Below are 18356 nucleotides of genomic sequence, written 5' to 3' on the forward strand. Positions count from 1 at the left end.
GCTGAAAAGCGTCCGCAGCCTCAGCGCTAAAGGCAAAACATGTACTGCAATAGTGTCTTTTAATCTGCGCTATAATACAAACCAAAGGCAACCTGGAGAGCGGCCAAGGCCAAGTGTTAGGATCATTGCTATTTTATGACTGGTTAGAGAAGTACTTTTGATTTGATCTAATAGTTTTTAGGTTGATTTTAAAAATCTAAAAGCTGCCGTGGTCTGTGCACCGGTATGGACGACACTGTTACTTTCATAAGCCAGTCCTCAGAGTGATTGATGAGATCAATGATGTTGAGTGTACCGTTACAGATGTAATTTATGTGCAGAGATACTGAAACTAGAGGTGGCTCTTCAGATGGTTGCAGATGAAAGAGCAAAGCATCATGGACGGTATTTTTTAAATTGGGATTTTGGAGGTGGGGGAACCGTAAGATTTTGTAATGAACTTGAATGAGCTGTTTTTCTCTTACTAAATGGTGCCAAAATGTGTGTAGTGTATCAGGCCAAAACTAGATTGGATAAACATACAAAATAGAATGGATAAACAAATAAACTGTTTAACTCTTTTTCTTTTTTTATTTCAAAAGCAGTGAAACACCATTCAGGCCCAGTTTTACTCTTGAGTACTTGATAGATCTGAAAAAGAACATGTAAATATTAGGCTATAAGGGACTAGTTGTCATTAATAAGCCAGTTTTTGTATTGACACATAACTTAACATAAAAAGTCTCAGTTACAAAAATAAATAAATAAAACACAAAAAAATGAAAAATATCAGTTTGATATTGCCCAAAAAAAGATATAGTTCATCACAAAACATGGGGTAAGTTGTCACAATGGATTGTGCTGCTGTTTCAAATTATGACACATTTGAAACAGCGAAAATGTAAAAGGTAACATTCAAATATCTAAAACAAAAAAATTGTGAAGCATTTTTATGTATGTATGTATGAATGCATGAAAGGGACAGTGTACATTAATCAACATTCATGAATGTAAATATACCCAAGTTAGCCTGAAGGCTTATTTTCATTGGTAGTCCCTTTGCTAGATGTAATTAGACATAAAACTAAAAGGAAATAATTAATTTTTAAAAAATTATAATTATTTTAAAATAATTTTAATTATGTGACAACTTGCCCCAACATATTATTAATGGAAAATTCCCTTGGCCTAAGAACACAGTAAAAATTTTATATTAAAATCTTCAGTATATAGTTAAATCTTGTCAGAATGCTTGACAGTGGTTTATCTTTACTCTCAGCGTGGAGGACAGAATTTACAGAAATTATTTGAATGTAAGGGAAATTTAACTGAGCTGGTGATGAGAGGGACTTTTTATAAAGGAAACAGGCATGTGTTAAAATGACATTTAAAACTGCCGTTAATCTCTTGATTGAAATCTGCCTGACTTTTCGCCTTCAAAACATTCCCACTGACTGACAACACTTTTGAAAGCCTCGTAGTTGCTTGAAGTGACAAAATGTGATACTGTTATCCATCTGAGCATCTCTGGATGTGGAGATCTGTTCCTCTCTAAAAGACATAACAATAGTAACAGCCTATAAAAAAAAAAGACTGAATCAATGAGATGTTAAAATACACAGAGCATTCATCAGCCAGCACTGTCTGTCTGCACACAGGTTCTCTCCTATCTTACCATCTCCTCTCATTCCCCCTTCTTCCAACCCAAACCATGTGTTTCTTGGCCATTAAATAAAAGCCACATTTATTAACCCAAAATGGCGGAGTGCTGAGCGCATGTCAGCCCACAAGCGCTCTGTATCAATGTTTATTTATTTTAATGCGGCAGCAAGATGAAGTAGCATGTGCCAGCAATGCTAGATAAAGCCGACTACAGGCATACACTCACCGAACACTAAAAATATACACACTTCTCATATTTCTAGACTACGCTCAAAGACACTACTTGTGAAAGTGCCCGCTTTGACTCACAGAGTGAGCAATGTTCGTCGAACAACTGTTGATTTTTGTTTAAACCTGATAAGATAAGTTTAACATCACATTCGCTCGGTTGAAACTGTCTGATCTGTGTCATAGAAGATGCAAAGCAGCATACAGGAAGTGTATCTGCTATTATTACTATACTAACTATAAGAGCAGCACAGATACAATGTGTTATTTGTTTATTTCTTGCACAGAAACGTATTTGCCCACCGTGATGGTTTGAGATGTATATAGTCTCTGATGAGGGGGGTTGTCAGATTTCTGTGTGGGTTTATATAGAGGTGCTCGTATCTATCCCCCATCCCCCTCCCCCCAGATGTTGCGGAGCTCTTATAGGACCAGGAGAAAGCTGTGCATTTTAAACATGCATAAACTAACCTTGTGCTCTCTCTTGGGACTGAAGAGGCCTGTTCTTACATGTGTGTTTTTTTGTGTGTGTATTTCAGATACAGAAAAAAAAAAGTTCTCTTGAGACAAACCCATGTTCATATACACCATATTTATCAAATATTTCAACAGATCTTAAATACTATTTCTAGCATTGTTTATCTCATAATATGCATTATTCAGATATTCATGAATTGCATATTCATGCATGCATGAGCCTTAAGCTGCTCAAAGGCATAGATGCAGCGTGCCGGACAGGGAGTGGTCGCTTGTGGACTGCGCCAGTATGCTTTGATCCCGTTCGGTTTATAAGACGTGCCGGGTGTGATGCGGCGGCTCGGGTCAGACGAGGCTTCACACGCCCTCGTGTCCCCTCCATTAGGCAAAGTAAAAACCTCCTTCAGAATGCTTGACCTTGATGCTAACACAAGACAGACAAGCCCTTCTGCATTTATCCAGAAGCTCTCAACAGTAATCGGCAGCTCAGTGGGTCCGAGGTTGTTTTGGGGGCCTGGCCAAAGAATGTTGCATTCAAATGATCACCGCCCCTGGGTCCCAGAGGTATTCATTACAGGCTGAATTGCTTTCGTTGCCTCTCTTACACAATCCCAGCCTAGATTGCAAATGAAAAGCCGGCTGAAAAAAAATAGGGTACCTTATTAAGTTTAACTACTGTAGCATTTAACCTGACATCTTCATTATTCAAAATTATGTTATGAAAAAGCCGCCTCATCTGCGGGTGCAGGTTACCGTTTTTTACGCTTCCTTTTGCTGGCAATTTAATTGGTGGAAGGGCATGCCAACATGTTGGAGCGCTCATTGTGCCGCATGGAGCTCTGGGTAATGATCCACAGCCAATCCTCTGGAGTGATCATTTAAATAGAGTAGGTTTATTTCTGAAAGTCAATTTCTGCAAAGGCAAATACCTTAAAGTGTTGTCTAGAAAAAAAACATTTTGAAGAGTTGCACTGCTAATGCTTAAGAAAAAAGACACAGCTCGTTTAACACTCATTGACATTTTTGCCCCAATGCTGAATATTGTCACACACTATGGGGTAAATTGTCACAACAAAAATGCCATTTCACCGTCAATTATAGGCTTTCAGCAAAATTTGAACAGTGAAACAATTATGAAACACAAAACAATGCCACGACTCAGCAGTTGTAATTGTACTATATTTGTAATTGTAAAAAATTGCATGTGTTTTAAATGCATTTGACTTGCCCTAAATGCAGTTTTAGAATATAAAATCTCAACAAATTTAAGATTAATAATTAATAATTAATGATAGTAATAATTAAAAATTTATTATTATTAAGATAATTAATAATAAAAAAGAATACATTTATTTGTCTGTATGTACGTTTTATTTTCTTTATCATTTATCGTGTTTAAAAATGTATTTTATTACTAGTTATTAAAAGATGATTATTAAATATTGAAAAAGGTTCATACAAAACCACAGCTAGAGATCAAAACACATTTGATTTAAAACTTTAGAGTTACTGAGAGACATCTTCCCCATGTGACAACTAGCCTGAGTTTCACTCATCCGTCTAAATTGTATTTCTATCAGAAAGCATCTCCTAAATTTGTTTTAATGCATTTTGTGGCGTAATGATGGGGCGTATCTCTTATCTCGAAATGCACGTTTTCTCATCCACCTCATATCTCAGCATGCGTGCACTTCTTTCATAATGACGAGCTGATTTCAAGCCTGTCAAGATGGAAGGCTTATAAACAATCTACATCTCCATTGTGAGGCTGCAGTAATTTAATGCGTAATTTCTGCTGGTGAAGCATTTCTGCCACTCACTCACTACACTATGTTCAAAACACAAGAGCTCTCCTCATATCTTTCCACTCTCTCTCTCTCTCTCTCATTTTTTCCTTATTGTCAGTGTAAACCCCATCAGATACATGACTATTCCCCCAGTTTATTCCTCTCTCCCCCTCCGCTGTGAAGCTTTGATTGACTGCTGACTGTGAAGTCGCCCATAGACAATGATTCCATACAGCCATCATGACCATCATCAGTAATTGATAGTAGATTTAAATGACTCTCCTGCTCATTTGCCATTCATCTCCCACCAGTCCCATTACCCTTGTGCTATTTGACAGGCAATCACCTCCCTGCGAGATTTGTTGTCCAGTCGAAATGATGTCACATGAAATGGGCAAGGACTTGCGCGTGATGGATCTCAAAACTTGTCGTTTTTTTCCCTTCCCCTCCTTTGCGTGCAATGCGAATGAGGGTTGTTGGGAAACTATGTGTCATCCAGAGTCCTGATTTACAGAGAAATTGTAGTTTTTTTCTTCGATGTTTCGTTTATTGTCAAATGAAAAGCTAGGCTTTTAGAGGAAAACCGCACACCTAAATTATGTTAAAATTACACATAACGATCTGAATGTAACTGGATTATGAATAGTAAACACTGAACTGAATGTACAGATATTGTGTGGGTAATTTCCCACAGCCCTGACTCTGTATATAAAAAGTTAATTTACTTCATTTCATATTATGTGATTCAGATCAGAACTTTCTGACCCTGGAGGTTTTTATTTAGTTTCATAAGATGATGCAAAAATATTTCGATTACCAATGGGCATGACTCCAGTTTAAACATTTCTTTTTTTAATATGTATAATTTTAGAGTCTGACTCATAGCACATATATCCCTTCAGAAAATGTATTTTATTCAGATTAGCTGGAACACCATGACACCATGTTTTGATATGTTTGTATCCACAGCCTCATCTAAAGTCTTCTCTTTTTCACGACGAAAACACACAGATGTAGGAAATGTTTGCAATGCTCTTAATTTTCGTGCATTTCACTTTTTTTTCAGAGCCACACACCACACCACAGCACAGGGTTATTTATTTCCTGTGTTCTCTTTCTTGGCTGCCTGTTTACGCATCTCAGTGTCACAAAAAAAGGAAAGTGCAAAAAAAGAACGACAGGATACTAAGAAACATCACGTATATAAGCGTTAGAAGAACACACAAACATAATTGCACCTCAAAACGGCCATCGGTTCCTGCTTTTATTTATTCGTCTAATTCTCACCTGAATATAATAATTTCCTTTTCTTCGACAAGAAGTACATTACTCGCATGTATCAACAGCAATGTAAGCCTTGTTTTGTTTTATGTGATTTATTTTTTTTAATTTGGCAGTAAAATCATTCCTCTAAGGGCCTTACTGTATGAATTATGCCAGCATATTTCCCGCAAACAAACGCAGACATCTGTGAGGCTCAACACAATCAAATATGTAAATGAGCACGATACATTGGCTTTTAGAGGCAGAAGTAGGAAGCTCATTAAAACGATTATTGCAATCCTTAAAAGTAACAGTTGGACCGTTATTTGAGTTGAGTTTGAATTTGGAACCAATTTCATACCTAATTGCCTGTAGTTGGCTGTCTGACAGGTTCATTTAGTTTGCTGCAAATAAAAGCTATGTATTAGAGATAATAAAGCAGCAGAAAAGAGGAGCCTCTTTGAAGGTAAAAAAGAGAGGGAGCGTTCGAGTCGAATCAGAGGCTGAGGCGCATTTGCGCTTAGCGCTTCGTGAAGCGTTCGGCACGACATGCACAGATAATAAACTCTGCCTTCTGATAACTGTATATATTTTTCTACAGTATTTTACTCCAAGGGAGTGTTTACAGAATAATTTATGATTTTGCTTGGATTTGTACAGCCTTTCATCTCCTTATCTGCTTTACATCTTTTTCATCACAGTCTAAACTGACAGGGGCTGGAGGAGGCAGAGCGCAGGACGGCCTGTTTTAAAGCAGCCAAAGCAAACTTCACAGCCAAGCGCAAGTCACTGTTCAGCCTCATAAAAGCAGCCTTTTGTTATAGTCTAATGAGATTGATTGACCATTTGCATATCATTTTACTTCCTCAAAGGCTCAAATAGTAGGAATGAATCACTGTAATGTGCAACGCACTTTGATGTACTTTATTCAGCATTTCATTTGCTGCGTATATAGTTGTGATTAGTCTTTTTTCTGTTATTGATTGATACAGCGTGAATCATCGCCGTTGCTGGATCGCTTCGGTGGCAGAATATAGAACATCAAAGAATGTTGGTTTTCAACAAGATTTTTCTGGTCGTGCCGTAACCCATTTCATTCAGTCTGTCCTTGTACTAGCCTACGGTTCACCCCCCATTGTACAGTATTTCAGACTAACTGTTTGGAAAGCCGTTTCATGCTGCCTTTGGAGACACTCTGACAAGAAGGCTCATTGCATTTCACCATCTATTCACTCGCTGTTCATTTTAAAGTTGAAATGTGCTTTTTTTTTCTGATGTGATACCATTTGTATTAGATTCTATTGTATTTACCTCTGAATAAATGATAATAGATGAGAAAAATGCATCGTATTCATCATCACTAATGACTAGTCAGTCATAAATGAATCATCTTTTGAAAAACGGTGGTTTTGTCATGCAGCCACACTTATGTAATCTGTGTTCTGACGGGTCACGTAACCTCTCTGTCTCTGTTCTTCCCAGCAGTCCTACCCAGTGCCCAGTCTTGGGGACGAAGACTATAACATCCCGCCCATCACACCCCCTACCCTTCCTGAACACATGCTGGCACACTTGCCCGAGTCTGAGTCCGGAACGTATCATCACCTGTGCCCCCCTGTCTCCCAGAATGGACTGCACCCCTTTCACCTGCAAGGAATGGACCTGCCGGGCATGTCGGTCCCCAACATGTTGGGTCAAGACGGTGGCCTGCTCACCAACTCCCTCTCAGTGGTGAGTACTGGCGCTGAGGCTGATGGAAGCCCGTTTCCAACTACTCTAATTATGGGATAAAGTTTAAAATAAGTGTGAGATATAAAGTCACAATTATGAGAAATAAAGTTGCAATTGTGCGAGTTAAAAATCGTATTGTGACATATAGTCGCTTTATGAGTTATAAAGTGACACTGTGAGATATAAAACAGCAATTATACAGTATGTAGATAATATAGATGCAGTTGAGAGATATGAAGTCACATTTTGAGATAGATCACATTGTAATTTATAAAGATAATTCGTGCAATTCGTAAAAGAGTCACCGTGTGAGAGAAAAAAAAAGGACAGTTACCTTATTTATATTTTTTACTCTGAAGCAGAAATGTGCTTCCATGTAATCTAGTATGGAAAATTACCAAAAACACAGTTTCTTTCTATGTAAAGGAAACTTCATTGTAAGATGCACATGCTCTCCTTTGAGATGTCACTAATGCATTTTGCATGACAGAATTATGCAACACCAAAGTCGTTTCAGTACCCAAACAATGATTTATTTGACACAAATGAAACACCTCAACAGAGATTATAAGAGGTTGGAGCGGCATATAGAATGATTGAGATAGCACCCAGCAAATGAGAGCTAATGTGATTTAACGCACAGTGAAACAATGCCAAATTCCCCATTGGATTAAGTTAATTAAATATAATTTAGCATCAAGGCACTCCTCCTAATGCATTTTGCTTGCCATAGCTGTACTAGATAGTTGTACAGTACATTCAGAAATTGTAGATATATTTTAAAAACTTTTCAAACTTAGAAAAAGAAAAAAAAAATCAGAAGAATAAGGTTAAGTAAAACTGAAAAAAAAAAATGTTACAACTGAATCTTTAGAAAAAGATAAGGTTAAGAACAAAAATGTAAATAAATGTTACAATATTTAGCTAATTATTATAAATGTAAAAAATAACATATATAAAGTACATATACACACATTGTATTAGTACATATTACATATACATAGTATATATAGTTACAAAATGCTGTGTGATGTATATATATATACACAGGGGTGCACATAAGTTTTTCAGCCTGGTTCTCATTTTAATTTTAATTTTAAATTTTTCTTATTATATAAATCGATATATTACACATCAAAATGATTTTATTTGGCTTGCTAACTTGTTTTTTTTACTTAGTAATTTAATTTGTTACTTTATCCTTCTCTTATCTTTATAAAATGTCGATATTGATCACAAATATCTACAAATCGCTGCTACTTCTGGAGAAATGAAACCCAAACCTTACATTTTTGGTCAAGTGCAAGAAACCTCATAATGTGATTATGACACATATGAAGTGCTGGTGAGCTGTGCAACTGTGGTTGAAGATGAATAATCTGACGCTCGAGTCAAACTGAAACTTCTCCTCTTCATCTCTCACCTATTGTTTTCCACATGCTCCATGTTTGGGGACAAACCTAAATATTGAGCGTTATTTTTGTGTGTGATAAACCCTGTTAATAATAACCTTTTTATATCTTGACCTTTGTTCGATTATACAAGCACAGATGATTTATCTTCTTATCGGAAATGAGCGCACAAAGGCAGTCGTACAACGACAGTCGTAATGGTACGAACAATATTTTCGATTTTTTTGTTGATCTTTTGGAAAATTTTACCTTCGTAGTGCCCCTCTTAAACTTCCATCAAAAAGATTTTTAAAGAATAACACACATGGGTGGCTAAAAAAACACACACACAGAGTGACATGCACACTGAAAGATATTGAGATTCACAAAGGCATTTGTTCTTTTCACCTTAATGTTCTCAGTGCTCGGAGAACATCCATTTAGAGCGGCTATGAATTATGGTTGCCAGGCAACGGGACAGAGAGCTTGTAGCTGCAGTGGAGAATGAAAGAGCTAGCTGATGGAATTAATTTTCTCTCTGCATTAGCCTGTTGGAGCTGCTTTCTCTGGTGGAACAGAGAGTGCATTTATGTGCCTCTTACATTTTGCATTCATTTTATAGGTCTCAGAGCTTGCATTGTTTAGCCAGCAGAGATAGTTGAGTGAAATGTGCTTCACCTTAAAAAGTATTAGATTAAAAGGAAAATTATCTCATAAGGTTTCACCGTCCCTGCTCGTTCCATTAAAAAGAATGAAAGTAAATGCCGCCGAATGGCTAAATGGATCCCCTAGTTCTGAGAAACGGGGAAGGCTGCTTTTTAAACGTATAACGTGGGAGATGAGATCTCATCGGGCCATTCTGATGAGCTCGGTGATTCGCATAAAACGCGACGAATTTATTGGAAACGCTCAGGTAAGGTTTGCTTTCCAGAAAGCCACATGTCCGCTTAAATAAGCACAAGTTGATGTGTGTAAAATGTGCAAATCTAAACAGAGCTGACAGCGGAGGAGAGAGAGAGGGCGTGAGCGGCAAAAAGCAGCGCGATCGTCCATCATCAGCGCAAAAGCCACTAAATCCTCATCCAGCGGTGGCCTAAATAAAAAAAAAAAGGAACAGTAATGGACATAAATCTCCATTTATTGTAAATTTGCAGCAAAGCCTACAGTTTGCAGCACTTTGCTGCGCGCTGCAAAACGGGCACTTTTGAGACCTTGAAAGTGCAGCGTGACAAGCCACTTCTATTAGGCTGCTTTCGCATAGATCATTTACAGTGAAGTTTAATAAGAGACAGGTATTTGCGTGTGCTCGTGTAAAATTGAAGCTAGAGCAATTAAACTCTGGCATGTCTAAATGACAGATGGTGTAATACGGCTTTAAGCTTTTATACTCCAAATTACCTCACTTCTCATATGTACTCCTGCATGTCATAAATATTGGGTGTTTTCATTCGTGTAGACGGTGACAAGCTGTTATTGCCAAAAAATAAATAAAATAACAGCGATTTTGAAGCGGATTAACTCGAGAGCAAAAGAAATTAATAGCTAAGATTATGCCGATATATTTCAAATGATCAAAAGGGTAAACAAAAAGCCAGCGTGTCTTTTAGCTTATAAAGATCTACAGTAACGCAAGGACATGAAATACACCCTCATTACTCTGCCTGAAAAAGTCCTTATCATTGGGCTGTGGTTTTATTACCCTGAGCAAACAATTGGCTCTGATCTAGTTCAGCACTTAAGCTATTTATACCTTTTTAATGGAAACAGAAGGACATGAAAGTGCCCCTGAAGTGACAGCCGGAGTAAAGTAGACATTATTTTCCTCCCTTTAAAATGTCATTGGACTCTATGGAAAGCTGGGGTTCTCTCGTCCCTTTCATGCGTCTCTGTCGCGCATTATAGGAAGATAAGCATTAGGGCTGAACGATTAATTGCATTTGCGATAATATCGCGATATGGAAAATTTAGATTTTTCAATCGCAGAGGCTGCGATTACACGGTCACGTGACACGCGAGAGTAAAGAGGTGTGTTCGTCTTGAAGATCAGATCGGTGTATGACATCAAAGTACGGCGAGCGAGAGAAAGCATAAGGAGGCATGCAAATAGTCTCCTACTGTACGTGTGATTACAATTTGCCCTGTGATTTAAAGGAAATTGATATCAAATGAGTATGACCTCCTTTGCAGCACGGGTCAGTGGATCTGATGAAAAAACAGCCAGCCCAGGCAGCCATTTGTTATTTAAAACTTAAAAAGTGCAGAACAGGCAACCTTTAGGGCTTTTGTCTGTGACCTCGTCACGTGACCTCTATTCATCCCTGGCAAGCCTTTGTCCTCTGTGTAGTAGAGATTAATGGTGAGCTCAGATGATAAATACCATCACAACCTCGCTCTGACAAACGCGATTTGAGGTTTTTTTCAGCAGCCATGTTGCATCCGCTCGCTGTAAACTTGGGAAATTTCGCTAGTTATTGCGGTATGATTAAACAATCTGTCTTTGATTTCACTCTTAGTTACTGCCAGAGAGCTTGTCCTGCCTTCTAGGTTTTGTTTTACCAAGAAATAGAAAGTGACCTTTATCAGCATGCGTGGTTTTAAGTTGAAATGTGTTTTCTACCCAAAACTGACCACATTGTCTAATTACCCACACAGGGTGGGTATTGTCTGGTTAAATAGCAGAAAAAGTCCCCCCAAGAAAATACAGATGTTTCACAAGAAATCGAGTGGGAAGGGTATAATACTGAAAACACAGAGCGTATTAATGAAGGTGAACGCATTTCGCTGAAAAATGAAACTTTCTCCTATCCATTAACATTGTAATGGTTAAACCCCCTGAAAAGTTGAACAGTTTTCCACTGCGATCTTTTTTCCAGCCATTTCATGTGAACTTGACATTTTCACCCGTGTCAGTTTATGATTAGTCAGTTAACCGCTAAAACCGCACGGATTGAAGAATTTCCTCCGTATTGCTGTGTAATGTTAATCCGTCCAATCAACTGCTTTCAGATACATTCCGAATTCTCGTAAATGAATAGTCTTTCCGATGCTCCATGGCACGACATAAACACTTTCATGTATTGAATTAATTAATCAAGTTAAACACATGAAAGTCTTATTGTTGGCTTATTGTTGTTTTTAAACCTAAACTGTACATTTAAAATATATTTATCACTTAATTTAAATGAAAAAATGATAAAAGCCCTGGCAATCATCCAGAACACCCGAGTATCACAGCACCACTCAAAAATGCATTACATACTGTGTGCATGGCACAACATTATTATACACTACTTTTCCCTGTGTGACTGTCAGCTTCTGACAGTATGAAATATGTGAAATATTTGCATTAGCATTATTCAGTGCTCTCACAGGCTGTCTTCCAAATAAGAGATGTTAGAAAGCAATTTCAGTATGTTTTGAATAATGAGGGTCCAGTGTGTCTGAAGTGTTTATGTGGGGAGGGAGACACAGAGTCACCTGTCCTTCAGAGAAATGCCCGTGGCCTCTAACCCCAAAGCTCCACCTGTCGGGGGCATTGTGTTGCATACAATGGTGGGCGTGGGGTACATTTCAGGTCACCTGTTGCTTCAGACAGTATCAGGTGACGGACTACAGCTACAGGGCTTGTCCTTGTCGGAAGTGATTTATCCCCCAGATACAGTGTACAAAAGCAATGTTTCTACACCCTGCTACAGACTAGCATTCACAGCAGCAGGATAGAGAAAACCCAAACCTGTCATAAGGTATGGATGGAGATATTAGTGCTAGTTAACACTTGGATTATGCTCGTATGTATATGTAGACCTTTCAAGGGATTTCTATTGTTTAGCCGAGGTTAGGTTTAATAAGACTAGTACCTTTTACTTTTTAAATGAATATTTGGTAACACTTTAGCATAGGAACCAATTCTCACTATTAATTAGTTGCTTATTAGCATGCATAGTATTAACATATTGGTTGTTTATTAGTACTTACAAAGCACATATTCTGCATGCCCATATTCTACATCTGTAATCATACCCAATACCTAAACTTAACAACTACCTTACAAGCTATTAATAACAGCACCATATTAGGAGTTTATTGAGGCAAAAGTTGTAGTGGTGGTTTGTTAATAGCGAGAATTGGACCTTAAAATAAAGTGTGACTGAATATTTCAGATTCAGTACAAGCTAAGCTTAATCAACATCTTTTGTGGCATAGTGTTGATTACCACAAACAAAAAAAAACCTATGGAAGTGAATGGGGCCAATTCGCATATATTGAAAAATATTCAAAGTTTCAATGTCACAGGCGAAAGGAATAAACAACATGATCTTAATGTGAAGAAATCACAATTAACTAACCTTTCAATGAAAAGTTATAATTTTACAACTTCATCGCCATAGCAATGAAATTTCTTAAACCCTAAAACCTTAAAATGATAATTATGATTTAAACAGATTTACACCTCAAACAATGCAGTTTTAACAGAAAAATGTATGTAAGTGCTTTTGATCTATATATATATATTTATAATATTATATGATCTTTATAATATTATATGAATTGAAATTTTAAGCTTCACATTTCTGATTTGAAAAAAGTGGCCCCATTCCCTTCCATTATTAGTGCTTTATTGTAATTTCCGTTTTTGTTTGTTTGTTTGCTTTTAAATAAAACAATAGTCAAGTTGATTTTGCTACAACATTATGCTTCAAACTTTCGTTCCTTTAACTTGCAACCAACAGAACGCCTTGAGGTTCCATTTATTTGAAAGATGCATTTGGAAATCTAGGTATTTTTGTTTTAAATGAAGTTTTATTTTAATCTTCCAGATGCAGCAAATGGTCAACTCAGACTCACGTTACGGCGGCCATCCTCAGATGGACACGCTCAGACCCAGGGTCCAACCTGGCATGGTTCCTCAAGGTCAGCTGACCACTATCAACCAATCACAACTCAATACTCAGCTGGGTCTCAATAACAACAATGGCACCCATGGATCCCCATCTCCACCAGAGAGCAAGTCAGCCACACCCTCCCCCTCCAGCTCCGTGCATGAGGACGATGCAGATGATGCTGCCAAGGTGAGAGAGAGAGAGAGAGTGTGTGTGTTTTACCCATTCTGTGATCTCATGAATATAAAAGCTTATCTTCCTCACACACACACACACACACACACACACACGGTCACATCATGTGTTTTATGCACTGTGGCAAAATAAAGTGTATTAAAAGGAATGAGTCACTGCTGACCTTTTAGCAAGTTGTACTGCCATGTTTCCTTAAACATAGATTTGCTAAGACACTGATCTGCCTCAAGTCTGTTCTTCACAGCCAAAATACAGAACATTTTCTCCAAAACTCACATCAGTACTGATCCTCTGGAAAGTGTGGTCGTTTATATGCTCTGCTAAGATATTTTTGCGTAACACAGAAGACATGGTTCAGCATTAAAACGTCAAGAGCTGTAAACATACACGATTACAAGCTATTCGTGTTTATATTAAGTGTCACAGTCTGACATTTCAGTCACTTAAATTAAAATGTCATGGACATTTTTAGAGTTAGCGCTGTTATGATTATTAAGCTTTAGGCTGGTGACTAATTGTCATACAAGTAATTAAATTAATTGTCTTTTTAGATCATTTAACAGTTACAGAGGTAAAGTGTAACTCAACACACATACACCTTAAAAATATTTTTTCACACTGAACTTGGAAACAAATTGTGTTATTTTAAGGAAACTTAAGTTTTGTTTTATTTTAAGGCTTATAAATATTTAGATATTTTAGATATTAGAATGACACATATAATAGTTTAAATATATCTATAATAAAACATTTATCTTGTCATTTTTAATGCAAAAATGACTGTTTTCTATACTAAAATTACTTGTAAAATGTGAATTTTATGGTATTTCTACATGCAATTCAAATTCCCCTAATTGGTTAGAAATATCTGATTGCCTTTTAAAGTAAATAGATCTGTAACCGTATGTAATAATCACAATGCCATATAGATGCTATATATTATATTGTCTTAAAATTGTTCTTTGCAGCTGCAGTCTTTATAGAAATAGTTATCCGGTGATCACAAACAACTGCAAACGTCATGGAAAATTATTGGTAAAAATGCGTGGGAACCCGTTACATACAGTAGGAATAATGCACGATAGTCATTAAAATTTTAAAAGTAGCTCCAGGCTTTGGAGACAAGGCTCACTAACTAGCTTTAGAAAGCTGATTCATTCATAAAGCTGTTATTATGGCTTAATCTAATTGGATATCTATTGTTTACTATAATGAGCCCCTCTCTTTTCAGATCAGTGGGGCAGAGAAGAGAGCAGCCACAGACATGGCCAAGAAGCCCAAAACCCCCAAGAAGAAGAAGAAGAAAGACCCCAACGAGCCTCAGAAGCCAGTGTCAGCCTACGCCCTGTTCTTCAGAGACACGCAGGCTGCTATCAAAGGCCAAAACCCTAATGCCACATTTGGGGAGGTTTCTAAAATAGTGGCCTCCATGTGGGACGGCCTGGGCGAGGAACAGAAACAGGTGACTTTTTCTCTTTAGTAAACCTTGCTCGTACAAACGTGAAAAGTTCCTTTATCTTGCTGCGATCTTGTGGCTGACTCATAAAGACTGAGGTAATGCATGAGGAATTAGATTACTGTGTGTTTCTATACACACAGCACGTTTTGTTTATTATCTAAGGTATTATCTACAGTATATACAATGGTATATCCACATAACGATTTGTTATGACAGCAGATGCGATGACGCACATGTTGGTCAGAACATTTGTTGATTTCCCCTTGTGCAATCAGAGAATAACATTGTCTCCGCAGTGGTGCTGTGGTCTAACATCAGCGTGGTTGTGCATGGTAGGGGAAGTCTTAAAGTCAGGTGTGAAAACAGTGCAATATGTGAGACTTTTTTTTTTTATTGGAACATAACAAACAAAGGTTTTGTGGGGTCTGCTAATCGCTTTATCAAGTTTCGGTACACATTTGACATGAATACAGTCTGTAATGTAGTAAGCAACAGCATTTTGTTAATTTTATTGCATTCTGAACAGGTTTAAAAGGGTTGGGAAGGTTACTTTGGAAATTTAACAGGTTACAGATTACAAGTTACCCTATTTAAAATGTAATGAGTAATGTAACTATTTCAGTTACTTTATTCAAGTAATGTAACTGATTACATTTGATTACTTTTCTACATTTTGAACAAATGTTTTCAAATGTTAATCATTTTTAAACATTTAAAGCAGCAGGGTTAACCTTGCAGTAGTTCTTAACACTAATTACTGTCAGACTTTCAAAATCCCTTTTCACTTGAATTAAGATTATAATCATTTAATTTTAAAGCACAGCCACCACTAAATCAGACTTTAGCACCTATTTTTACTTTGAGATTGTTCTGTGGTTAAATACAGATTTAATCATAAGATATAGTTTAATAGCTATGCAAATGTTTTTGAAATCAAATCTTTACATAGGTATGACAGGAAACACTGGCTTCTAACAATTCTTTTGGGGAAAAAAAAAACCTGTTAATCTTAAAAAATAAAGCATAAATAAAACCCAAATAGGAAATAAAATATTATCAAATAAGCATGTGTCCTATTCTGTCCTAAACTCCTGAAACATCGGTGTCTCAAATTTTAGAGCAGTCAATGCAATTTTGGAAAGAAATCAATCAAATCTGTTTGTGTGTGAAAATGATTCCCTTTGTAATCTTTAACCTTTTCATAAGTAACTGTAATTTAATTACACATTTTTTTCTCAGTAACTGTAAGTGATTCCAGTTGCATTTATTTTGTAATTAAAGTACGTATTTCTGTTACATGTAACTAGTTACTCCCCAAAGTTTATTTTCAAAGTACTTAAGACTATTTTAAATTAATAGTTCTTCTCATAGTACTTAAAACATGTAGCCTACATACTATTATAATAACAATAAATTATGCACAATTACATGCGAGTAACCCTAAACCAAACCCTAATCCTAACCCATATAGTAAATTCATTCAGTTAATTAATATTACTCAGTACTTAAGTGTATAATTATAACTGTAACAAGGACACCTTAAAATAAAGTGTAACCAAACATTTCGAAAAACTGATACAAAAAAATGCAAGATATTTATCTTGTCATTTTTTATGCAAAAATGACTATTTGCTATACTAAGATTACTTGTAAAATGTGCATTTTATGGTATTTCTACATGCAATTCAAATTCCCCTAATTGGTTAGAAATATCTGATTGCCCTTTAAAGTAAACAGATCTGTAACCGTATGTAATAATCACAATGCCATATAGATGCTGTATATTATGAATATTTCATTGTCTAGAAATTGTTCTTTGCAGCTGCAGCCTTTATAGAAATAGTTATCCGGTGATCACAAACAACTGCAAACGTCATGGAAAATTATTGGTAAAAATGCGTGGGAACCCGTTAAGTACTGTACCACATACAGTACTTAAATGTATAATTATAACTGTAACAAGGACATCTTAAAACAAAGTATAACCAAATATTAAAAAAAAAAAGATACAAAAAATGCACAGTTTATCCCAAAATTACATTTTGAAGAACATTTCAGCTGTTTTTGTCATTGGAGTCTAAAACAACATTGGAACTGTATGGGCAAAAAACAAAAAAAAAACATGGAATGACACAAGCATTTTCTGTTTGAGTACTTTTGAGGTACACATTAGATCATGCAGTCAAATAACAATTACTTTTTATTTGCTGTGCATTACAACAAATGTGTATATCAAAGTGTTATATTAGAGCTTATGTAGTACAGTAAATACCCCTGTAAATGTTTAATACCCTCATTAAGGTTCCTTTTAAGACTGAAAGCCGTGACGAGGAAAAGGATTAGCACTTATGTTAACACCTAGACTGTTTTTTAGGGAGTGAATTTAGGTTTTGAAGAATGACATGACTACGAGAGCTGCTTCTGATTTCAGAATAAACACAACTGAAAGTACCCATTTCTCTCACCAAAGCCACCAGACATCATCTACAGTCATACAAAGCTTTTATTTTTTTGTAGTCATTTATTTTGTGCTCTTTTCACTATGTAAAACACTCAGCCGGTGAAGCTGATGAAAACACTTAAAAGTACTTTTACTCAGGAGAGGATGTTTGCCTGATAAAAGAACATCATGTCTCTCTGCTGTTTTTTCTTTCTTTCTCTATCTCTCCTCTGCTCTTGTCTTTTTAGTAGAGGTCTATTGGTTGAGGTAATAACAGCACAGATGTATTGATGGGCAAATAATTGCACATATGCCCCAACTGAAAGGGGAAATATGGACAGTCCATAAAGGCAGAAGATCAAGCGATGGATAAAGTGGGCTGCACTCAAGCACCATTTCAGTGCTCCAACAACAATTACGCATTATGGCTCATAAATGGACTGCCATTAGATCCCATTTCTAAGAATAATTGTGCACAGGAACATGAAGAACAGCTTTGGCCTCTTAATATATTTTTTTTCTTTCTTTGTTTGTTTTATCATGGCAGGCGTACAAGAAAAAAACAGAAACCGCAAAGAAGGAGTACCTCAAACAGCTGGCTGCGTACAGAGCGAGCCTCGTGTCTCAGGTAAATGACTCTGGGCTATTGATATGCATACATGCTTTAAAACTGTGACATTTGACAAGGGACATTTTGAGATGTTCCTGTTTGGCAGTTTAGAGATGTTTTTGAGACAGCTTGAGTAATAAATAGACTCCCCTCACACGCCTAAATGGAAGTATTACGAAGAGAGCGTGAAAAAAAAAAAAATGTCACGCTATCGTTGTTTGCAAGAAATCCAATATTTAATATATATATATATA

At 36.6% G+C, this 18356-nt stretch overlaps 1 protein-coding gene across 4 annotated transcripts in view; it reads left to right on the forward strand.

Moving 5' to 3' along the window:
- Nucleotides 1-18356, forward strand: part of tox (thymocyte selection-associated high mobility group box) — a 58611-nt gene that overhangs the window by 32172 nt on the left and 8083 nt on the right. For 2 of the 4 annotated variants that reach the window (XM_016531046.1, XM_016531048.1), the window contains 4 exons: nt 6879-7127; nt 13336-13587; nt 14825-15055; nt 18040-18120. In XM_016531046.1, the coding sequence (XP_016386532.1) occupies nt 6879-7127; nt 13336-13587; nt 14825-15055; nt 18040-18120 (813 nt within the window). The remainder of the gene's footprint in view (nt 1-6878; nt 7128-13335; nt 13588-14824; nt 15056-18039; nt 18121-18356) is intronic. The other 2 variants (XM_016531047.1, XM_016531049.1) reach the window with 1 other exon arrangement.

This window comes from Sinocyclocheilus rhinocerous, unplaced genomic scaffold (assembly GCF_001515625.1).
Source record: "Sinocyclocheilus rhinocerous isolate Xijiao unplaced genomic scaffold, SAMN03320098_v1.1 scaffold541, whole genome shotgun sequence".
Lineage (NCBI taxonomy): Eukaryota > Metazoa > Chordata > Actinopteri > Cypriniformes > Cyprinidae > Sinocyclocheilus > Sinocyclocheilus rhinocerous.